At 39.3% G+C, this 20349-nt stretch overlaps 1 protein-coding gene across 4 annotated transcripts in view; it reads left to right on the top strand.

The window, feature by feature from the left end:
* pbx1a (pre-B-cell leukemia homeobox 1a) overlaps positions 1-18687 on the top strand; it is a 52134-nt gene extending 33447 nt beyond the window's left edge. Inside the window, exons 4-11 of one of the 4 annotated variants that reach the window (XM_029452753.1) lie at positions 5291-5535; positions 5964-6020; positions 7376-7566; positions 7880-8015; positions 9389-9548; positions 10507-10619; positions 12547-12636; positions 16727-18687. In XM_029452753.1, the coding sequence (XP_029308613.1) occupies positions 5291-5535; positions 5964-6020; positions 7376-7566; positions 7880-8015; positions 9389-9548; positions 10507-10619; positions 12547-12636; positions 16727-16819 (1085 nt within the window). In that variant the 3' untranslated portion in view covers positions 16820-18687. The remainder of the gene's footprint in view (positions 1-5290; positions 5536-5963; positions 6021-7375; positions 7567-7879; positions 8016-9388; positions 9549-10506; positions 10620-12546; positions 12637-16726) is intronic. The other 3 variants (XM_029452755.1, XM_029452754.1, XM_029452756.1) reach the window with 3 other exon arrangements.
* The last annotated feature ends 1662 nt before the right edge of the window (positions 18688-20349 follow it).

Genomic DNA, 20349 nt, shown 5'->3' with positions numbered 1-20349 from the left:
TTACAGTACAGAACATTTAAACAACACCATATCTAGATGATATCAGTAGTTTTCATTGCAGCATAGACTTAAGCTATGATTAGTAATTTCATAATGATTGTTCTTTCTGTGTAACAGCCCATATTCAATTCAGTAGAAATGACCACATATACAGTAAATTGGATATAATGTCAGTAATGATAATAGCATTGCTCAGCACTATAGTTTACCTCTACTATGTGAGGCAGGGTATGAAATATGGCACAATGCTGCGTTTTATGATGATTGCTTTATTGGTAGGGCTGGGTTTTGAATCTCAATACCTTTTTGGTAGCATTAAATATTAAACATGTTTTTTGCTTTTAGACTAATCTTAGACTTTTTTATTTCGACAAAGATCTTGTTCAGCTGCTTGTTTGCTTTGGATGAACACTGATTTTACACATGGTCTGTTTACAGACCTTTGGGGAGTATGTGAATAAAGTTGTTTAAAGCCTTTTGTGGCTCCATAGGGAGTTGCAAGTCTAATAAATGAGGCCAGCGTCTCGAGGCTACTTAGCCACTGTTAGCATAACATACCCGAATCTCCAACCAAACTGTCGGTGTTCAAGTTGCATTGTGGGTAATCTGGACAAGGAAGGATAAATTATGGAATTAAAAAAGACGATGTCTTTGGTGGTTCTGCTGCAAAAATGTCCATCCATGTTACTCAAAGTCCAAGGTGATATTTTTAAATGTCTTATCTTGTCAGTCCAAAACACAAAGATATTCAATTTAATATGATAAAAAAAGAAGAGAGAAAAGCAGTAAATGTCCATATTTGAGAGGCTGAAAACCGCATTTTCTGCCATTTTTGCATGAAAAATTACTAATAGTTGCAGTTCTATTAGGAGATAACATTTTTAGACCTTAGAAAGTTTCCCATGAGTTACACAAAAGAACATTTTAAGTATTTTAATAACGTATAGTATTTATACCATAGCAATTGTTTTTATGGCACAGACTTTATTGTGAGGTACGATTAGTAATTCCATAATGATTGTATTAAATGATGATATTAAAGCCCAGATTCAATTCAATTCAGTAGAAATGGCCACATATACAGTAAATTAGATGTAATGTAACATAATTTTCATTTAGTGTTCTCAGTAATGATAATAGCATTGCTTAGCACTGTAGTTTACCTCTGGTGTGTGGGTCAGTATGAAATAACGTGCTGCGTCTTATGAAGACTGTGAAGCTTTATTGGGCTTGCATCACATGCAGATGAGAGCAGGATGCTGAACTCCTTCAAGGAGCGAGGAGGGGTGGATTTGTATTAGTGATACTTGTCATGTCTGCTGTAAATCACGCTGCTTTTTTTCAGGTTGTTGTTGTTTTGTCTCAGAATGCTGTGTGGCAGGGATGAATGGTGGTGATGTTACATTATCATGTGGCTGTCGCTTTCACTCCTGCTGACTGGTCTGTGACAGGCCCACACACACACACACACACACACACACACACACACACACACACACACACACACACACACACACACACACACAGTTGTGTCAGGAGCAGGCCTGATTTATTAACTGCTGAAACCCTAGATGACGTGTACCCACACAATCAATACAGAGCACAGCCACTGCCTGCCCCTCTCTGGGGTCATGTGATGTGGACAAGCGCTAGGCAAGGAAGGACACACACACAAACACACGTATATATACTACAGTGCTGCGGAGTGTATTGCATTACTGTATTGATGGGAAATGGATCCAGTCCAGCGTTGGCTGCATAACTGCCAGTCAGAGGCAAGAAGGGTAAACTTTCATCATGGCTGTCAGGGACATCACTGCTGCCTTGTTTGACCGTAAATCTTCCTAATTGTGACAGAATACTTCAACATCATTAATTAAACATGTTTTCATTTAAAAGCACTCGCAGGGCGCCGGCTGGGTGCTCAGGGTAGCCTGCCAGTGTGCATAGCTGTGTATTTTTCCTGTTTGTGTGTGCTTACAGTCATGCACAACGTGTATGTTTGTGCGTGTGAGTGTGTGTGTGTGTGTGTGTGCACCTTGATATCCTCTGTATGAGTGGGTGGCTTAATCGTCATGTTTATTTACACTCCTGTTGTCTGCAAACACCAGGCAGTGTGGTGATGGGTATGAGCCAGCCCTTAAGGAAGCAAAACAGCAGAAATTAATTTAGTCAATAACCAAAAACAAAGGCTTATTCTTAGAATTCCATTCATTATTCAGGAAATGGTTCGGGAATTGTTTATGATACGTATTCATTTTTTATGCCTTGCCTTTTTGGGTTTAGTGCCCCACATCTCAGGGAAGGAATTATACAAGAGCATGCACAAAGGAGAGGAAGAAGGGAGGGAGGGAGGGAGGAAGCGACAGAGAGGGGGAATTGTGTCCTCTCATTGTTCAATTAAGTCTGTCGGTAATGATCAAGATGAGATGATGGCCATCTTCCTTTTATAGATACTAATCTGTGACTGTCCGTGGAATAAGGAAGCCGCAGTATGGACTCTATGCCTTTGTTGCTAATAGACTGGAAAGGTTGTATAAAAGGTTTTTGGTGTTACAATGCAAGTGTTGGGAGCATGTGATGTATTGTAATAGAGGACCCGTCTCTCTGTCAGGTGATTATGTTAATGTATAGTGCATGGTCGCAGAGTTCACGACGAGCTCTCTGACTGGCATTGAGGTCTAATCAATTTCATTGCTATTACTGAACAGGAATAAATAAAGCTGATGGCTGTGGTTAGGGTAATTATGCCACAGCACATTGAATTGTTTGATTTTCCTTATTAATTGTATTTATTTAATCCATTTCATGCTTTTAGTTGTGCACTCAGGGACTTGGAGGGAATGAATAAATCACTCTTAGGCTCATTAGATTCCCCCTCTGGTTGGGATGTGCCACTATTTTGTCAGAATTAAATTGGCGAGTGTTATAATTTCCCGCTGGTGTGATTCACATGAAAAATACCCACATATTCATCTACCAGCACATGTGCACATGCGCCCACGCACACACACATGCGTCTGCTCCACGTCTGAACTCCTGACCTTTTCCAACCGTCTGATAGCCATTGACATTTGCCTCTTGAGCTGAGCTTGCTCACGTGTTGGAGCTGATGGGAATGGATGATGTTATTTCTGGAGGAGAAAAAGAGATGGTAGGAAAGAGGAACAGGAGGGGGGGTTGGGGGGTTGAAAAGAGGAGGTCCAGGGTAGACAAGCTCCCCGCGAATCCATCTGGACCCCCTGCTCACCAGAAAGGTCACAGGGCGACTCAACCTTACATCCTCATTACAAAAGAGCCGTCGCTGTGACTGTGGGCTACAATATGGCTTCACTGCTCTGTCACACAATCTGTCATTTACCCTCACTGTCTACGGTCATCATGGAAGAGACATACAGGGTGTAGTATGAGATCGTCTTCCTGAAACATATTGATAGATGCGTAGATTAAAGTGTGTATGAAAAATGTTGTGGCGGCGTGGGCTTTGTCTTTGTCCTTGAAGACAGTGGATGGAATAGAGGGCTGCACCTGGTCGCCTGTCTTCAGCACCTTGGAGAAAAGCAGGACGCTCCGCTGCTTTACCAAGGGAGCCTTCTGGTGGCAGAAAGAGGCAGAGCAGTGCAGATGATTTTTAAATAAGAATCAAGATTTACAACACATCGATTCCAACTTCTCAACTTCCAAAAATGTATTTTTTAATAACGTTTTTTTTTCTACAAAAGAGCCTCGACATTGCTTCTGATCGACAGTAATGATACACACCAAATCAAAGTTGCGTCAAGCATCATTCACACAACATTGCAGTTTTACTGTATTATTTTGTGCACAATTAGTTTTCGGAATTGGCAAGTATCTGAGAACTAAAAAGGCAGCTAGCCTGAGCCTACCAATTGTATTAGTGTAGCAGGCAGCATTTTTGTTTAACTTAAATTGAGAAATACTAAGAACTTTTCAGTAAAAAGTGTTGATTTGTGCAAGTTTAGCAGGAACAAATGCTACCGTCAATCTACAGTATTTAATTGAGCCTTGTCACATATATGTTTTAGATTATCTGGGTGTGTGGATGTGAGCAAGACTGCATTCGTTAATGTGTACATTATGTGTGCATGTTGTTTGTGCATGTCTGTCTCAGCAGGCCTGTCTTTGTTGTGTGTTTACGCTTCACTCTCCACACCATGGGAGCTGAGTGTCAGTTGAGAGCTGAGCGCCTGTAGGTGTGTGAATACGTGCAGGTTCAAAGCCCCCAAACAAGTGTGTAAACAGACCTCAGTGTCAGTCGTAAAAGCATCCATAGTCCTGATAAATGAAGATTACAACTCTATAAATACTGCACTGGTGTGATATTAGAATGCTCATTTAGTATTTATTTGTATGGTATGAGAAGAAACAATACAAAATACTGCACATCCAGTTGAGATGGGAAAGTTTTAATGTCAAGGATATTGACCTTAATGATCACACTTAAATTATATTAAATGATTTACATTTTAAAGCTTTTAGCTTTTCCACACTTCTTTCCGTATAGTTGCAGTTATATTGAACCTTTGCACATTTCTGCACAAAACTACCACTTTTAAAACTGCACCGCTCTTCTATTTTTAATATTGTACATATTTTTAATAGTATTTCTTCATATATTTTTTGTATTTGCCTTCTATTCTCTATTTATGTTTCTTGTACGTGTTTTTTTATAGTATTTCTTTTTAATTTCTCTTACTATGTATATATTATGTATCAATAAACCAAAGCAAGTTCCTTATTTGTGAAAACCCACTTAATAATAATAATTCAATAAACTGGATTCTGATATTTGTGTAACTTCATCTAGCGTTGAAATGGTTTGCTCAAATTATTTTCTGAGCCAGGTTTCTTTGCATGAATATACTATGTCGAACGTGTGTTATTACTTTGTTTTTCTGTTTGGATAGCTTCTGACAAGATAATAAAGCCATCAGCCAGAAACTAAACATAGCCGGAGCATAAGGAGAGCCATGAAAGATGAACTCTGATGGAAGGCTGTGTTAATTATTTTTTTACATGAAATGATAGTCAGAATCGATGAAATTATAGTTTTATGGACCTGTCTAGCTGCCAGGCTCTGTGAGGCGGCAGGGTTTTATGGCACAGACTTGAACTATTAAATTGATGGCCATATTTCAGGGAGTTCACTCTGTAGGCTGCAGTTAAGACTCCTTCTCAGTCAGGAGTCTTGCTACTCATTTTGAACATCCATGTAACTAGGACTGTTTTAGTACCATTGTCTTATGTCATCTTCTCCTATCCTCCACAGTGCTCAGTATCCGCGGTGCGCAGGAGGAGGAGCCCCCAGATCCTCAGCTGATGCGACTGGACAACATGCTGCTGGCGGAGGGCGTGGCCGGGCCAGAGAAAGGCGGCGGGTCGGCAGCTGCAGCAGCCGCCGCAGCAGCCGCTGGCGGCGTCGGTGCTGACAACTCAGCAGAACACTCCGACTACCGGGCCAAGCTGTCTCAGATCCGACAAATTTACCACACAGAGCTGGAGAAATATGAACAGGTGGGGAGAAATTTCTCAGCTGTTATTATTCTCAATTATTTAACTTCTTGTAATACATATTCATATTGTCATGTAAGTATTTTATCAGTAAATACAAAACTGCATTCTTGGGATTCCCATGTACCACACAATGAATGTGGATGTTAGACTTCATTCACCCGCTAAGCCTTAATTCAACCCCTCATACTCAGCCAGGCACTGTTTTAAATGTTCCCTGCACAGTCGATACTTGGGCGAATCCCCTGTTGTACCTCAGTGTTTTGACTCCACCTTTTTGAGCAATAGTCTATTTCATTGTTTCATGACAGAAAGTTCATATCAATGTTCTCTCCTCTTCCAAAATCCTCCCACTACTGAGGTGACGGCTATGGGATGTGTTGTAATTTTAAATTTCTCTCTTCTGTTTAAATGTGCAACTACTGAAAAAGTTGGACATCGTCTCGACTGGTGGTGGATATGGACAGAGGCAAAACTTAAAAAAGAATGTCAGTGATTTTAATCTTTATAAATTGTTACAATGTTGACATGCACAAATATGTGTCTTGACATAATTAAGTTGCAAACATGTTTACTGTCTTCTTCATAGGGGACAAAAGATGTAGAGGTGTTATATTAAACAGATTCACACCACTTCCAGGGGCAATGTTCAATAGCTTACCTGATCTCCGAAAAAAGAAATTATCTTCTAGGATAACAAAAAAAAAAAAATGAGGTATAGAGACTTTTATGGATGAGGCATTTAATCCTGTTTGTATGGAGTTTGCATGTTCTCCCCTGAGATCCTGTGTTCCTTTCTATGTTGAAAAAACATGCAGCTGAGGTGAATTAAAGACTAGATTACCCAGAGTTAAGAATGTGAGAGTGATAATAGTGTTTTGGTATTGTGTCCAAGTCTTTTTCCTTTTCCTTTGTCCAATGCATGCTGGAAAAAGCTCCATCTGTGATCCTAACATAGGAATAAGTTGGTAGAAATGATAGACGAGATATTGTCCTGAACATTTTTCACTAAGTATAATACTCTTGAAATCAGCGCTCACAGTCCAACTCATGACAAGCCAAGCTTTCAGAGATGTTATCTTCAGCAGCCATTATATCAGTCACACACCAGCTCTTTTCCAAAGACTGTAACGTCTTGTCATTCCCTCGGAAGTCAAAGCGTCCTGAGTTTGTCATCTTCTTCGAGGAAGGCTAGTCATCGCTAACTGTCACAGTCAATACACACCTGAGCATTTTTGTGTCACCACGCTACGTACACCTCGCACGCGTATGAGTGAGTATTGTCTGGCGTGTGTGTGCAAGCAGAACGGCTGCTCGGTGCATCACTTTGACTGACGTAACCCTGGTGTTGACAAGCAACAGACACCTTGACTCTGAATGCAGTCATATCCAGTGACTGATTCAGACAGAGAGAGAGAACGAGGTAGACTGAAAGATGGAGTAAAAAAGAGAGCGAGACAGTTTAAACCTCTTGAACGTTAACGGGACTGAAAGCCTGCTGTCATTTTAGATTTCTCTTCACTTGTCACATTTTCTCTTCCATTGAAGAGAAGTCTTTTTAATATTCAGAGCAACGCAAGTCTCGCTGCCTCCACTGTATGACTTCACTGCTACAATTGTTTGGCGTGAAACATGGCACTGTGTCTGCTGCTTTAATTTAGACTATTCTTATTACCTCTAACGCTGCTGCTGTTACAGTCAGAAGTGCTTCTATGAGGCCAAGGCCCACCAGTGAAGGTGCAACCTCTCCAGAATCCAATTTCACCCTTTTGTTCTGTCTGAAAGTGTTGAGCCTCCGTGATAGTTTTTTCTTTTTATGAATCCTGTCTGTCTGTGCATCCAGGCGTGCAATGAGTTCACCACCCATGTGATGAACCTGCTGAGGGAGCAGTCTCGCACACGACCCATCTCGCCCAAAGAGATTGAGCGCATGGTCAGCATCATCCACCGCAAGTTCAGCTCCATCCAGATGCAGCTGAAACAGAGCACCTGCGAGGCCGTCATGATCCTGCGTTCGCGCTTCCTCGATGCCAGGTCTGTGTGTGTCCGTCGAAGTGGGCAAAAGAAATCTGATAAAACTACCCTTTAGTTTTCATACATTGTACTCCAAAACTGTTGTGTGTATTTGTGTTGCCATTGGTCAGATATGTTGGTCAACTATTGCATGTTTTCTAGATTTTTTAGTTTCCTTCATTGATTGTTTGTTTAAACACATTTTAATTACCGTTCTTTAATTTTTCAGCATTGTTCAGATTCACTGGTTTAAATGAAGAATGAATCTATTTGTTTAACACATATTTTTCATAAATTTCTGCTCTGTCTGTCTCTTTTCTTCCTTACTGTGCAGACGAAAGAGGAGGAACTTCAACAAACAGGCGACAGAGATCCTAAACGAGTACTTTTACTCCCACCTCAGTAACCCCTATCCCAGCGAGGAGGCCAAAGAAGAGCTGGCCAAGAAATGCAGCATTACAGTATCACAGGTAACCAAAATTACCGAGCGATCTGCTTAGATTGTGCAGTTAAAAATAATCAAATTCAGTGGCACTCGACCAAGGCCTTGCAGGATTTGAGATTTTACTTTGATTGAAGTCAATTAGTTAAAAACAAATCAACATTTACATATTATTATCTGGGTTTTACAAGAAGTGCAATCTTAGAAGTATTTTGGTTTACAATGACCTTTAGGGTTAACAATGTGGTTGATGCTAATGCTTGATGTGCCAACATCGGCTGGCTATTGTTGCATTTATACAGTATTTTACGAATGGTATTTTATGTGATTTCTTTACTCTTTCAATTTATCATAGATCCTGGTTTTTGTGTGTTCACTTTGCGTTCTGTCCAAGCAGCAGCGTATGATTACATTTGTGATAATATAGGTTTGTGGAAAATAGTATTGTAAAAATTATATTATAGTTATATTTCCCTATATATCTGATCCACAACTTTATTACTTTAAAAAAACTATTAGCATTTTGGTTTCGTTTTGTTTTGCATTTAGAAGGAGCCAGACTTACCAAACCAAAGATAATCAGCCATGTGTAGAGCAAGTGGAAACCAATTATGCCATAGCAGCCCTCAAAGCTGGTGCTAATAGATGGTGTGCTACCTGGTGCAGGAAGCACAATCCGGGCTTAGGTATTAAGTGTTAATATTCAACACCGCAAGTTAAACGTATTCCTTTGGCTTTCATTGGTTTGTTCATACAGAGCCCCTCTGGTAGAAAAAGGTAGGGAAAAAAACCTGAAGTGGATATTTGAATCTGTAAATTCTGTAAAATCATATTAATACTTTAAGGCTCAAAACACCTCTCTAGCTTGTTCCTACATGTTTTACTTGATGTGTGATAGGCTATTAGGGTGCTGGAAGTATCACAGTATCACAATTTGTCTGTTTTTTTCCTAGAGCTCATAATAAACACAGAAGTCATAGTTTTGGCGAGGGAATGGGACAGGTTCCAGTGACATCTGTGTTTGTCTAACAAGCTTGGGTTTGAATGAAAGATAATAATTTATCTTTCTAGCGATACCAAAACATGCATATTTGACGTTTATAGAGAGCCCAAAACAACTGTATGACAATGGTTTTGATGCCTGTGCATATGGCGGTGATATTTTAGAAGGGTACCCCAGAGCGGATGAATTAAATATAATTAATTTAATGATTTAAAAACACTGATAACACTGCACTGCAGCGATTACATGTGTTAAAAATCACAGAGAATAAAGTATTTATCACAATAAAGCCTGAAGGCTTATTTCCCTTGTGGTCCTCTTGTATAACAAGATGTGCGCATGGATATCAGCTTAAATTTGTTATAACTCAACAACTGTGTCTTGTCGTGTTTTGACAGGTATCAAACTGGTTTGGGAACAAGAGAATCCGATACAAGAAAAACATCGGCAAGTTCCAAGAAGAAGCCAACATGTACGCAGCGAGGACCGCAGTCAGTGCAACCAACGTGTCTGCTCAGGGCAGCCAGGCAAACTCCCCATCAACTCCCAATTCAGCAGGTGAGCTGAATCACAGACTGACCACAGACCACTGGGGTTTTATTAAAAGAAGCTCTATAGTTAGAATAATAAGAAAACATCATTTTTCATCATCACCTGATCCCCAACTCCAGAATTCAGTCTCTGGTGTTTTTTCATTCCGACTAACAGAAGGCCCCTCTTCTCCTTAACTAACCCAGTAATATAATGTGGCTTTCTTGCTCTTCTTCTTCCATCTCCTCTCTTTCTCCTCTGCCTTTGCCGTCTGTCTCTCTTGCTCTCTTGCTCTCTGCTCTCTCTCTCTCTCTCTCTCTCTCTCTCTCTCTCTCTCTCTCTCTCTCTCTCTCCGCGTCTCTGTTATTGACCTCTTGGTCTTGTGGACGTTAATTTTTCCTGCCTCCTGTCCGGTTGACCCTGTGCATGCCATTAAGCTGCTCAGAGGGCAAGCGGAGTCTTTTGTCATATAGAGACTTCGCAACTGTATTGGATTAGGACCGGGTGTTGAAATCAAGTTACGCGATGGTCTCTTTACATCTGGGGAGCTGGGGTCCATTAAAGGACGAAGACGATTCTTTGGGTCTTCCTGCAGATCAATTATTACTTCCTTAATGAAACAGTAGCAGCACGGGCATTTAACAACAATATAATCCATAAGGTTTGTTTTAACTGGACTTAAACAGTTTTATGATGATTTTCTGTCTCAAGGTTCTTGCTGGTTGATTTTTCCTTGTAAATGATGGTTCAGTGATATTTTAATGTGCACATACTGCATCTGCAGCGTGCATGTTTGAAGAGAAAGCCTTTTTTCTTGATGCCTGCCCTCCCAAACTAACACTCAATGCACTTTTTGCTTAAGCATGATCATTTTAACTCCTTTTTCTGTTACTCTTTTCTTCCCTGTTACCTTCTTCTCTCTCTTCTCTTCTCTTTGTCCTACTCTTTGCTCTTTTTCTTCTTCTCTGCCTCTATGTATTCTCAGGTTCTGCTGGCTCTTTTAACATGTCAAACTCCGGAGACTTGTTCATGAGTGTGCAGTCCCTCAATGGGGACTCATACCAAGGGGGGCAGGTTGGGGCCAACATACAATCCCAGGTAGGCGCCTCTCCAAGCTTATACTCTCTTTCCACCAAATTTAGCACATAGCTGCGGGTTTTTAAACACTGGAAACGCTGTTAAAAATAGGAGAGAGATTCCTTTCCCATTGCCAGCACACAAGTATGCCTTTCCGGTTATTTTCTTTTCTTTATGGTGTGTCACGTTCAATGTCACAGACGCACCGGAAAGCAGGGCTGGTTAACAACGGTGGTAACTTCTTTTTTATATCCGGTACTTATTCAGTCTCTCTTTCAAAACAGAGTTGGGGATTGTTGGAACAAAGGAAAACAGGACTTTGAATGAATTGTGTTGGTGTGGTAAAATTACTATTTCATTCAATGTGTGGCTTTGAGGAGAACATATTAACTGCATGGTTTGTACGTTAATAAATCCCTGTTTATTTGTTATATATTCACTTCAAAGGGGAAAAAATAGTGTTTCAACCTGGTTCTCATGTTTCCATCACTTTTGATCGGAGGTGGAGCCTATAGATATCCATGACTACTGCTGAGTCATTTGTCCCGGGAAAGAATGCCGATTGTAACTTTTCCCACTGAAGTCAAAGGCCAGATGTGAGTGGGTGTTAGTGGGGTTTTTTGTCCAGTGGGAAAGGAGCTTCAGTGACCTAAAGCCGACAAACTCTTGAGACCACATGTAAAATTGTTCAACCACTGTCAACCCTGAGAGTGCAGATGCCAACAGTAACTTGACCTACACAGTGAAACAAAGGTTATACTTAGCCTGAAGCTTTACATTAATGTAGAAGCCATTGTCAACCAAGAATTGAGTAGACGACTGCAGACAGTTTTGGAAACGGTGCAACACTCATCAGTGTTCCTGACAAGAGTTCACATAGCCACTGGTGCACTGTAGCTCCCTGACCTTGCCCCAGTGGACAGTGATGACCAACACAATGTTTCGGAGTGTTACAACTCTCACCATAGATTAAGGAATCACCACCCGTGGTGAAATTCTCATTTGGTTTCAGAGCTTTTGGCATCATTTCTCGATCCCTCCATCCCCCCTTTTCTATTCAGATCAGCTCTCCAAATGCTTTAGGTCGTTCATGAATATGGAAAAGGGACGACCCTTATGAGAGGTAAATAGGTCTTCGGGGTTTGCCTTTTAATTATTGAAACTTCCTTTAAAAGGGTTATTTTTCTGAACATGTCAGAATGGCCTCGCTCTCAGGGCTGTACAATTAAAAGTAAGTGAAAAAAGAAAAGACAAAGTACAACTTTGAGTTAATTGGCCTGCTGAGTAGAGTAGCTTTATGTGTTGGGAAATCAATACGTGTCTTTTCATGCATAACCTGACGGCTGCTGCCAAAAGCTACAAAGCAGCTTTCAGTGAATATGCGAAGAACATGGAAATGGCAGTTTTCCATGAAAAAAAGTAAGATGTCACCTCAGTTGCACCGTATTTGTATTGGCAGCCACAATGGGTAAATGTGTTTCCATGCACAACACATCTGCAGGTAGATGTTAAAAAACAATACAGTACAAAACAAAAACATTCAAAGCAAAATAGCTAATTTTATAAACATCACACACAAAAAACAATAGAGACTAATCATTCAAAAGCAACTGTCTGCTTACACAGCAAACAATATTGTCAGTAATGTGCAGCATTGAGTGAATTGAAGTATTTGTAATGTCTGATTTTGATGTATTATTAAAGCACAAATACAAATGCATTTATAATTTGTTACATCTCGCCATTTTTCTTGTTTTTTTGTCGTTTTGCAACATCTGTTATCAAGCTTGTAATAACAGCCAAATCATTCTGATTCTCTGTTTGTAACCTTTTCCTGTTTATTGTACCCTTTTACTATCAGGCTGACCTTTCCTTGTGCATGGCTGTCTTTGTTATCCAGAGCTTTTGTCTGACCAGGCCTTTTGTCTGTGTGTCCCCGCTGTTCCAGGTGGATACCCTTCGCCATGTTATCAGCCAGACCGGAGGATACAGTGACAGCCTCGCAGCCAGCCAGATGTACAGTCCACAGGGCATCAACGTAAGACCTGTAAACAATCTCCTTTTGTCCTTCTCAACGTTTTCTTTGCTGTCTTACAGGATGTGTAATCAGGGTTTCTTTAAAAATCTGTTACCATGTTACTAATTACAATTACTAATGACCTTTTAACAAATGCAGTCAGAAACCTAATGCAAGTATTAGTAACTTGTTTACTTTCTGTTACTGTTGGATTACCTCAATATCAGATATGCAAACAAAGACAGGAGAAAATACATAACAATTAGATGACTTTTATTTAACTTAAGTACTGATTTTAATATGTTTTAGGCTGTATTTGTAGGAGTATTGATCATTTGACTATTACCTGCGTAACGAGAATATGTTAAACTAGACTTCAGACTGGGAATGTATGCTGGTTTGTTTTGAGTAAAGAAATAAAATCGCTGCAAGGAACTTCATTCCAGCATCCAACTGTGTCTCTGGCAGCAATATAATTATGCGCATTTAAACGTAACGTTACTTTAAGTATGCTATTCAGACCTCCCAGGCATGTTCACAGCTGGAAGGCAGAACTTTCCCTTTTCAGCTTTACATCCTCGCTGTTAAGAATGAACACATCGTCTACTGTGTGCACATATGGAACAATATCGTTGGAATCCTGCAAATAATCCCCATTTTTACTAAATGTATCAGTAATGTTATCACGTCTCTATAACTGTAAAGGGATACAGTTACTTTTTTTGTATCGTAAATATGTGATTCCATTTCATGTACTCTGTTATTCCCCAGCCTGTGTATGACATTGTGTAATTCTGTGTCTGCGTTGGGGTGCCATTTAGCAGCGTTTGGGCTGTAGTCCAGTCAGTTGCCCCCCTGCTCCAGTCGTGCCCTCCGTGGCAGGCAATGAGGCAGCTACCAGGCTGAGTAGCTGGACACGCTCCTGGTCTGTCGGAGGATATTAGCGTTAGCGAGACACCTGCAGTTGACAGGAACAAGGACACAGGTGTCATCGTCGCTCCAAACGCTGCTCTCACATTGGCACCATAGGACAAATCATACCTCCCAAGATCAGCTTCCAAAAAAAAAAAGTTCCCATTTGCTAATTCTTAAAATAACTCTTTAACTAGCCTGTCAAAGGTTGGGCCAGCTTTTTAGGCCTCCTTGCTGGGCTGAGCGGGGCGGGACAGGCAACACTGGAGGCAGTGTGTTAGCATGTAGATCCATAGCGACAGGCTGCGCGGGGCTGAACAGAATCAATACGACAGTCACAGGGACAGAAAGAGCGGGGCTTTGGGCTAACAGTCCAAGCACATTGGTCGAATCATTCATCCACAGGAACAGCGGCACTGACAGCCAAGCCTGCAACACCCCTCGTGCTAAAATAAGAACGTGGATGCATCAAGCCAGTTACACCATACAACTGGCCCAACTGGAAATAGGTGTTCAATGTAAACAAAATCTATTTTCTATGAAAAAAGTGCAAAACCAAAACTAACATCAAAACTATTGTTAGTATGAATACATATATACAAAGTATGTATATTAGGCTTAGTCATAAAGTAAATCTATTGAATTATCAACATTAAAAAACCTCTTGTGAATCTAAGCATCTGATGCGAAAAGTAAATATTCGGTGTGATGTTTAAAGTTGTTTTTCCTAATCCGATCAAAGATGGTAAAGCTGATGGTAGAGCTGCAACAGTTAGTCAAACTTCAGAACAATCATTGTCAGCTGTTTTGATTATCGATTAATTGTTTAGGTCATTTTTCATGCAAAAAAGAGCAGAAAATGCCATTTTCAAACTGCTGTACATCCTATCAAACTGAATATCTTTGGTTATTTACAGATACCTGTTTTAGGAAAATTGTGTTTTAAAAATCTTTTAGTCACATCATTATATTTTTTCATCCAGATACTGAGAAGACTCTTTGAGGATTCTGTAAATACCTTGAGAACAGCCGTATGTGTTGTTTAACGGCCTTCTGGTTTCGATGGGTCGATGGGTATTTATTTTTCAGAGAAGCAGATGTTTAGCGCTGTGACTCGAATGTAATGGTTATACATGTGAGAGTGGTCAAACTGGGGCTAATGAATTTCCTACCAATCCTATTATTTTTTTAAATAATGAATTGTCTGATTTTATATAATTAAACTTAGGAGAGCTGCAACAACTAGTGGCATATAACCAGAAGTTCAACCAATCAAAGTTCTCTAAGCAGTCTATAATATAATACTTTAATCAGCACAAACAAATCAGAAATGAGCCACCGCGAGGAATTAAAATATAATGCATGTGATGTATTTCCATTTTTGCATTTATCGATATAAATCTAATTGTGGCAGTTTATTGTGAAATAGATTTTTGGCTACATAATTCAAGTAGAAATAATATTTTAGAAGAATCACAAAAGAAAAAAAACAATTATAGCCGTTATAGTTCTTTTATAATAAATGCACTAGTAAAGCTGGTGAATGAAGTGTTGGCGCTTGTATTCATTTAGCCTAGATTAAAAAAATCTTTCCAAGATCTACTAACAGAACTCTCGTGGTTCACCTCTCCTTCTTTATCCTTGAACAGCAATTACACCCCTCAAATTGCTGGTGGGTGTTGCCTCAGAGACTGGAAACGTTTTTTTTTTCCCTCATTCTTTCTCTTTTCTCGCCTCTTGCTTCTGAATACGATGACAGACAGTCTTTACGCGAAATAACAGGGTTTGGAAATAAGAGGCTGCCAAAGCATGTCCCCAGTTCTCACTAATAGCGTGGAAAATGCAATTAATGTCCTTAATGGTCTTTAGTCAACCTTTTATCATGATTTGAGAAGGCATCCATTTTAAAGAGCTATTTTTTTTTATTGTGATAATTTATTCTTTTATCAACCATCTCAGGGGTATATTCTGAGATATATGAAACGTCTGCGTGTTCTGTGTTTCATCTCTTCTGTTTATCTCACATTATGTCAGCCGTTTGGAGGGGAAAATGAGGGAAGTGGCGCAATAATATTTTGAATGAAGAGTCTCTTAAAAATAATGGTTTTCAGTTTTTCGTGCTGACTGTAAAGTAGTAGTTGGACAGAAATCACTGCTATTGAAGAAGCTTTGTAGCTTTCATATTTGCATTAGAATTTGTATTACTTTGAGAACTAAATACACCTACTCAAAGCCCCTATATCTGAAGCCGTTTTCTACATACTGAATCTTTTGTTTTAAGCAATACACGACGCAACACAAAATTAGAGTGATGCCGTATATCCTGTTTCATTCATTTTAATTAAAGGATCAGGCTGGTGATATTCTATAATTATGTTATTGTCAACAAATCCCATGTAAAGAACAAAACAAATGACGTGTTAGTCCGTCTCTCTATGAAGCTACAGCCAGGAGACGCTTAGCTTGTTTTATCACAAAGACTGGAAACAGGGGGAAACAGCTAGCTTGGCTCTGTCCAAAGGTAACACAATCCACCTGGTACCACCTTTAAAGGTTGATAATTACCAAATGATGTCTGTGTTTGTTCTGTACAAAAACTCAAATGTAAAAACAAAGCTTATGTGACAGACTATTTCAAGGTTTGCTGCTGTGGCTTCCTGGATTATTGTCGTCATCATGAGGATTTTGTACGGATTAAACAAATTAATGATATAACTTTAAAAACAAAAAGATTTTAACCTTTGGACATTACATTTTTGGGCACTATTTTCAGTGGCGGATTGATACATTTTTGATGCTCTAGTCTAGTGCATAGGTCTTCAACAGGGGGTCCGTGGAGGTACTGCAGGGGGGTCGCAAAATTGTTTGTAGATAAAGCAAATATTTTTGAATTTATGAGTATTTACAGCAGAATGACAGCGTATGTGGTATGATTTTTTTTTTTTTATAACGGTGCCCATGTTAATGGTGATGAAGAAACATGGTATCCAGACCAACATTGTGACATTGCTTTGTCTACACAGGAAATACTTAGTCAGATAAATTCATTGTTTGTTTTGGTCTTCATGGGATTTGCTGGCAGTTAGAAACATACAGAATAGTGCAAACCTTATCCCTAAAGACACTTATATGCCAATAGTGTATCTCACAGTATAATGTGTTACCATGAAGCTAACTCTTTCCTGTCTTTTCTACACAGACAAATGGTGGCTGGCAAGATGCTCCGACTCCTTCGTCAGTGACATCGCCCACAGAAGGACCCGGAAGTGTTCATTCGGATACTTCCAACTGAATATATCCATCGCTACACCTCATCTACAAAAAAAACATGGACTGACCTTGCAATTCACAGTATTAAACGAAGGAATTCACTGCCCCACAGTTTGGAGAGGTACTGTGAGATTCTAACCAGAAAACAAGTAATATTTCCTCTGCTTATAACGTTGGACATTTGGGATACAAACAAAAAGTTTCACAATAAAAATTTAAACCGCAATCAATGGAGACGTTTGTACAGATTTCACATTATATTCAGAGGGCTGGGGTTACTTATTCACTCGTAATGTTTTCACTCGTAATGATGAAATAATAAGATAAAGTAAATAAATCAAATCATTGGTTTTAACTGAAAATACTTCATTCTACCTCTCAGCCACTAAAAAAAAGTAGAAAAAATATGTCAGTGACCATTATTTGTTTTGTAAAAATGAAACTTTTGTCTTTGCAAGCAAGAGGCACATCTTCTTACTTACATTTTGTTGTCTCTCACCTATTCTATGGTACGCCATTTAGACTTAAATATTGCTCAGTTGTTTACAATGTGTGCTTGATAAAAGTATGTTCATTTTCCCCTCTGTCTCCGACGAGTCAAACAGAGTTCTGTCAGGAGATTTTTACCTCTAAGGTAACCCTGTGACGTATGCTATCTGTAAAACAATAAATAAATACTTGTCATCAAATTGGACAAGCTTGACATCATTCATTAAGATGGAGGATATATCAACTTAAAAGGTAATTATTTTTCACTCTGTTGGTTTTGGTTCTGCAGCATATTGGTAAAGTGACCGTCACAGAATTGCAGAATTCACTGATGCAATGGGGGAAACAGGAATTTTGCTCTATGCTGGACAAGGAGAAAACTTTTTTTTTTAAATTTACTTGAATACTTTATGATATTTCTTATTGCTTTCCACCACCGCCACTACAGAAGAAAAGTTTTTGACGATGCCAAAATGCTGATGTAACCAAAACTGTCAAGAAAAGTGTGTCATCATGGAGTCAGTTATAATATATTCTTTCATCAAATATATGCAGCATATTGTCTTTTTCTTCTCATTCAAATCCCCATCTTCTGTCATTTAGCTCTGGTACCACAGTCAAGTGAATAAAACTGTCCCGTAGAAAAGAAATACAAGAAGAAATATCACTTTCTACGGAAGAGAAAGTTTGTCAAGAACGTCTGTAACTGAGTTTGTTTTTCAATACATGAACCACAATCCACTTAAACAGGGAAGTCATTATGTTAATAGTTTTACAGTGGATCCTTGCTCCTGATCTACAGCACAGGTCCAGAAATGCTTTAGCACAGAGCCACTGATCACCGCCATGAAAGAAGCATCTGGATGTACCTGAACTGCTGCTCAGCGGCTCTAACGAGGATATAATGTTACGTTCCTCATTTTAATGAATGGTGTCCTCTTCTGGGCGTTTATTTACTTAGAAAGCATTCAAGTCAATATATTACTCTGCTGGTACTGCTTTAGTAACCCTAGATTTGACACCAAAACAAATGTAGACATTTGAATTCATGCTTGTCTCAGTCCTATCAAACTGATTTTATTTCAGTATCAAACATTTATGAACATTGTAAATGTTACCCATTAAGCACTAAAGAAGGGACACGTCATTATGTCAAATAATGTGTTTTCTGAGCAGTCTAACCTTGTTTATAGACACTTTTATGTTGTGTGGCCTATTTGTTTTTTGTATTTTGTTATTTTTTTAATGGTATGCTAAATGTAGACTATTACTTTTTTTTGTTTGCTTTCCTTCTCTCGTGAATTAGCTCATGAACTTTCAACATGTGTTTATGTGCTCCATTGTGCTTGACTTGCTTTGTTGGAAAGGGTTTTCAACACATTAAAAATGATATGTAATACAGCGAGATTATACATCAGTATTTTTGTTTTATTGTGGAGTTTACAAGAGAGCAAATACTCTTTATTTTGCTCGACTTCACATGGAAGCATCAGACGGTAATCACAGTCACTGTCAACCAAGGTTAGTGACTGCCGGTAGACATCAACCCTTTTATGGCTCTGCGTGTTCCCTGCCTTCTATTATGGCTCCTCTCCAATATGTTAGTGTGCATGCACTCAGACACACACACACACACACAAACACCTGCACTCTCTACCAAAATCAATTGTATAAAACAGTGGAGCGACATCAGCAACAATATAGCAAACAAATCTATTTAAAACCGCTTCTATCTAAAAATGTAATCTTATTATAAAGCAATACATGCACTACTCAATACTTGTTTTTGCTTTGTCTTGCCCTGTCTTTGTTATTCAGCCCAAAGTTAATTCATTCCTGCTAAAGATGTAAATCTAATCACAAAATCACAATCACAAATATATAGTTGCAATAAAGAAAACAGCTGGTCACTGTAGGTTTTTCACTCAAACAAGCCTAAATATTGTATTTGTCACCATTGACGTGTGAATAGTTTTTAAACAATGGAGGTCCATCTTACAGAAGAATGAAAAAGAAAGAATCTCTATTAATCCAAGTCCACAAATTGCCATCTTTGGAGTACTAAATAACTTTTCCGTATCATTGAATACTAGTATATAACTCTTTTGGCTCACTGAAGGGTCTTGTTATCCTGGAAACCCCCCTTATCTCCATCATATTTTGGATGACTAAACGATATACTGTCATATTTTACCTGAGAAAAATAAAGTATACCTTCAACAGAACGTTTTACTCAAAATGGCAACTTTTGCTTTTTTTTTTTTCATCTGTTCTCTCTGTTTTGTTTCTCTTGAAAATATGAAACACAGAGCTCTTTGTCACTTCAGGATACTGTACTTGTACCTACATCTCCACTAAAAAGAAAGAAAGATCCAACATATTGTATTTAGGTCATCTTACACTCAATTTTACCATCATACATACATATCCAAAATCTGAAGGAAGAACGGTCACGTCCTTGAGAGATCCTCCCTTCAAATACTACAAACAACACCACTGACACTATTTGGCTGGACAGTTGCATGTCTGACAGAATTACTTTCATGCCAACTGAATATTCATAATTGGTCCAACAACAGAGGCGAGGGTGCGAGGGAGCAGTTGGTTGTAAAGTCTGCGGACGGTCACAGGCCTTGACTGCTGAGCGAGTGTGAAATGCCAAAGCCAGACTGCTCTCCTGCGCCTGGAGGGCAGCGAAGGAGCCGGCCTGCTCTCACCAACAGTGAGGGCATCAAAAACAATCTGACAAGACTTCATCCAAAAACATCCTCTGGCTTCGCTCAGTGCTCAGACACTCATCAGCATGATGATCACAACATCAACCCTGCTGCATCATCATCTCAAACAAAAAAATGTGAAATAAGTTGTGCAGAGAATAACTGTTTTCTGTCATTTTTGAGGGATTTCTGTCATGCAGCGAAGTTTTTACACCTCCTCATTCCCAAGGGGTGGTGACACTGTGCACGCTGATTGAAATCTAATGTTGCTGTTGACATCTGCCTCCCCAGCTGTCATTGTACCACTGTTTATAATTACAGCTGCCGTATACGAGCATGGGTGGGT

This window comes from Cottoperca gobio, chromosome 17 (assembly GCF_900634415.1).
Source record: "Cottoperca gobio chromosome 17, fCotGob3.1, whole genome shotgun sequence".
NCBI lineage: Eukaryota > Metazoa > Chordata > Actinopteri > Perciformes > Bovichtidae > Cottoperca > Cottoperca gobio.
The sequence above is the reverse complement of the archived record's forward strand: the minus strand, read 5'-3'. Positions and strand labels throughout refer to the sequence as shown.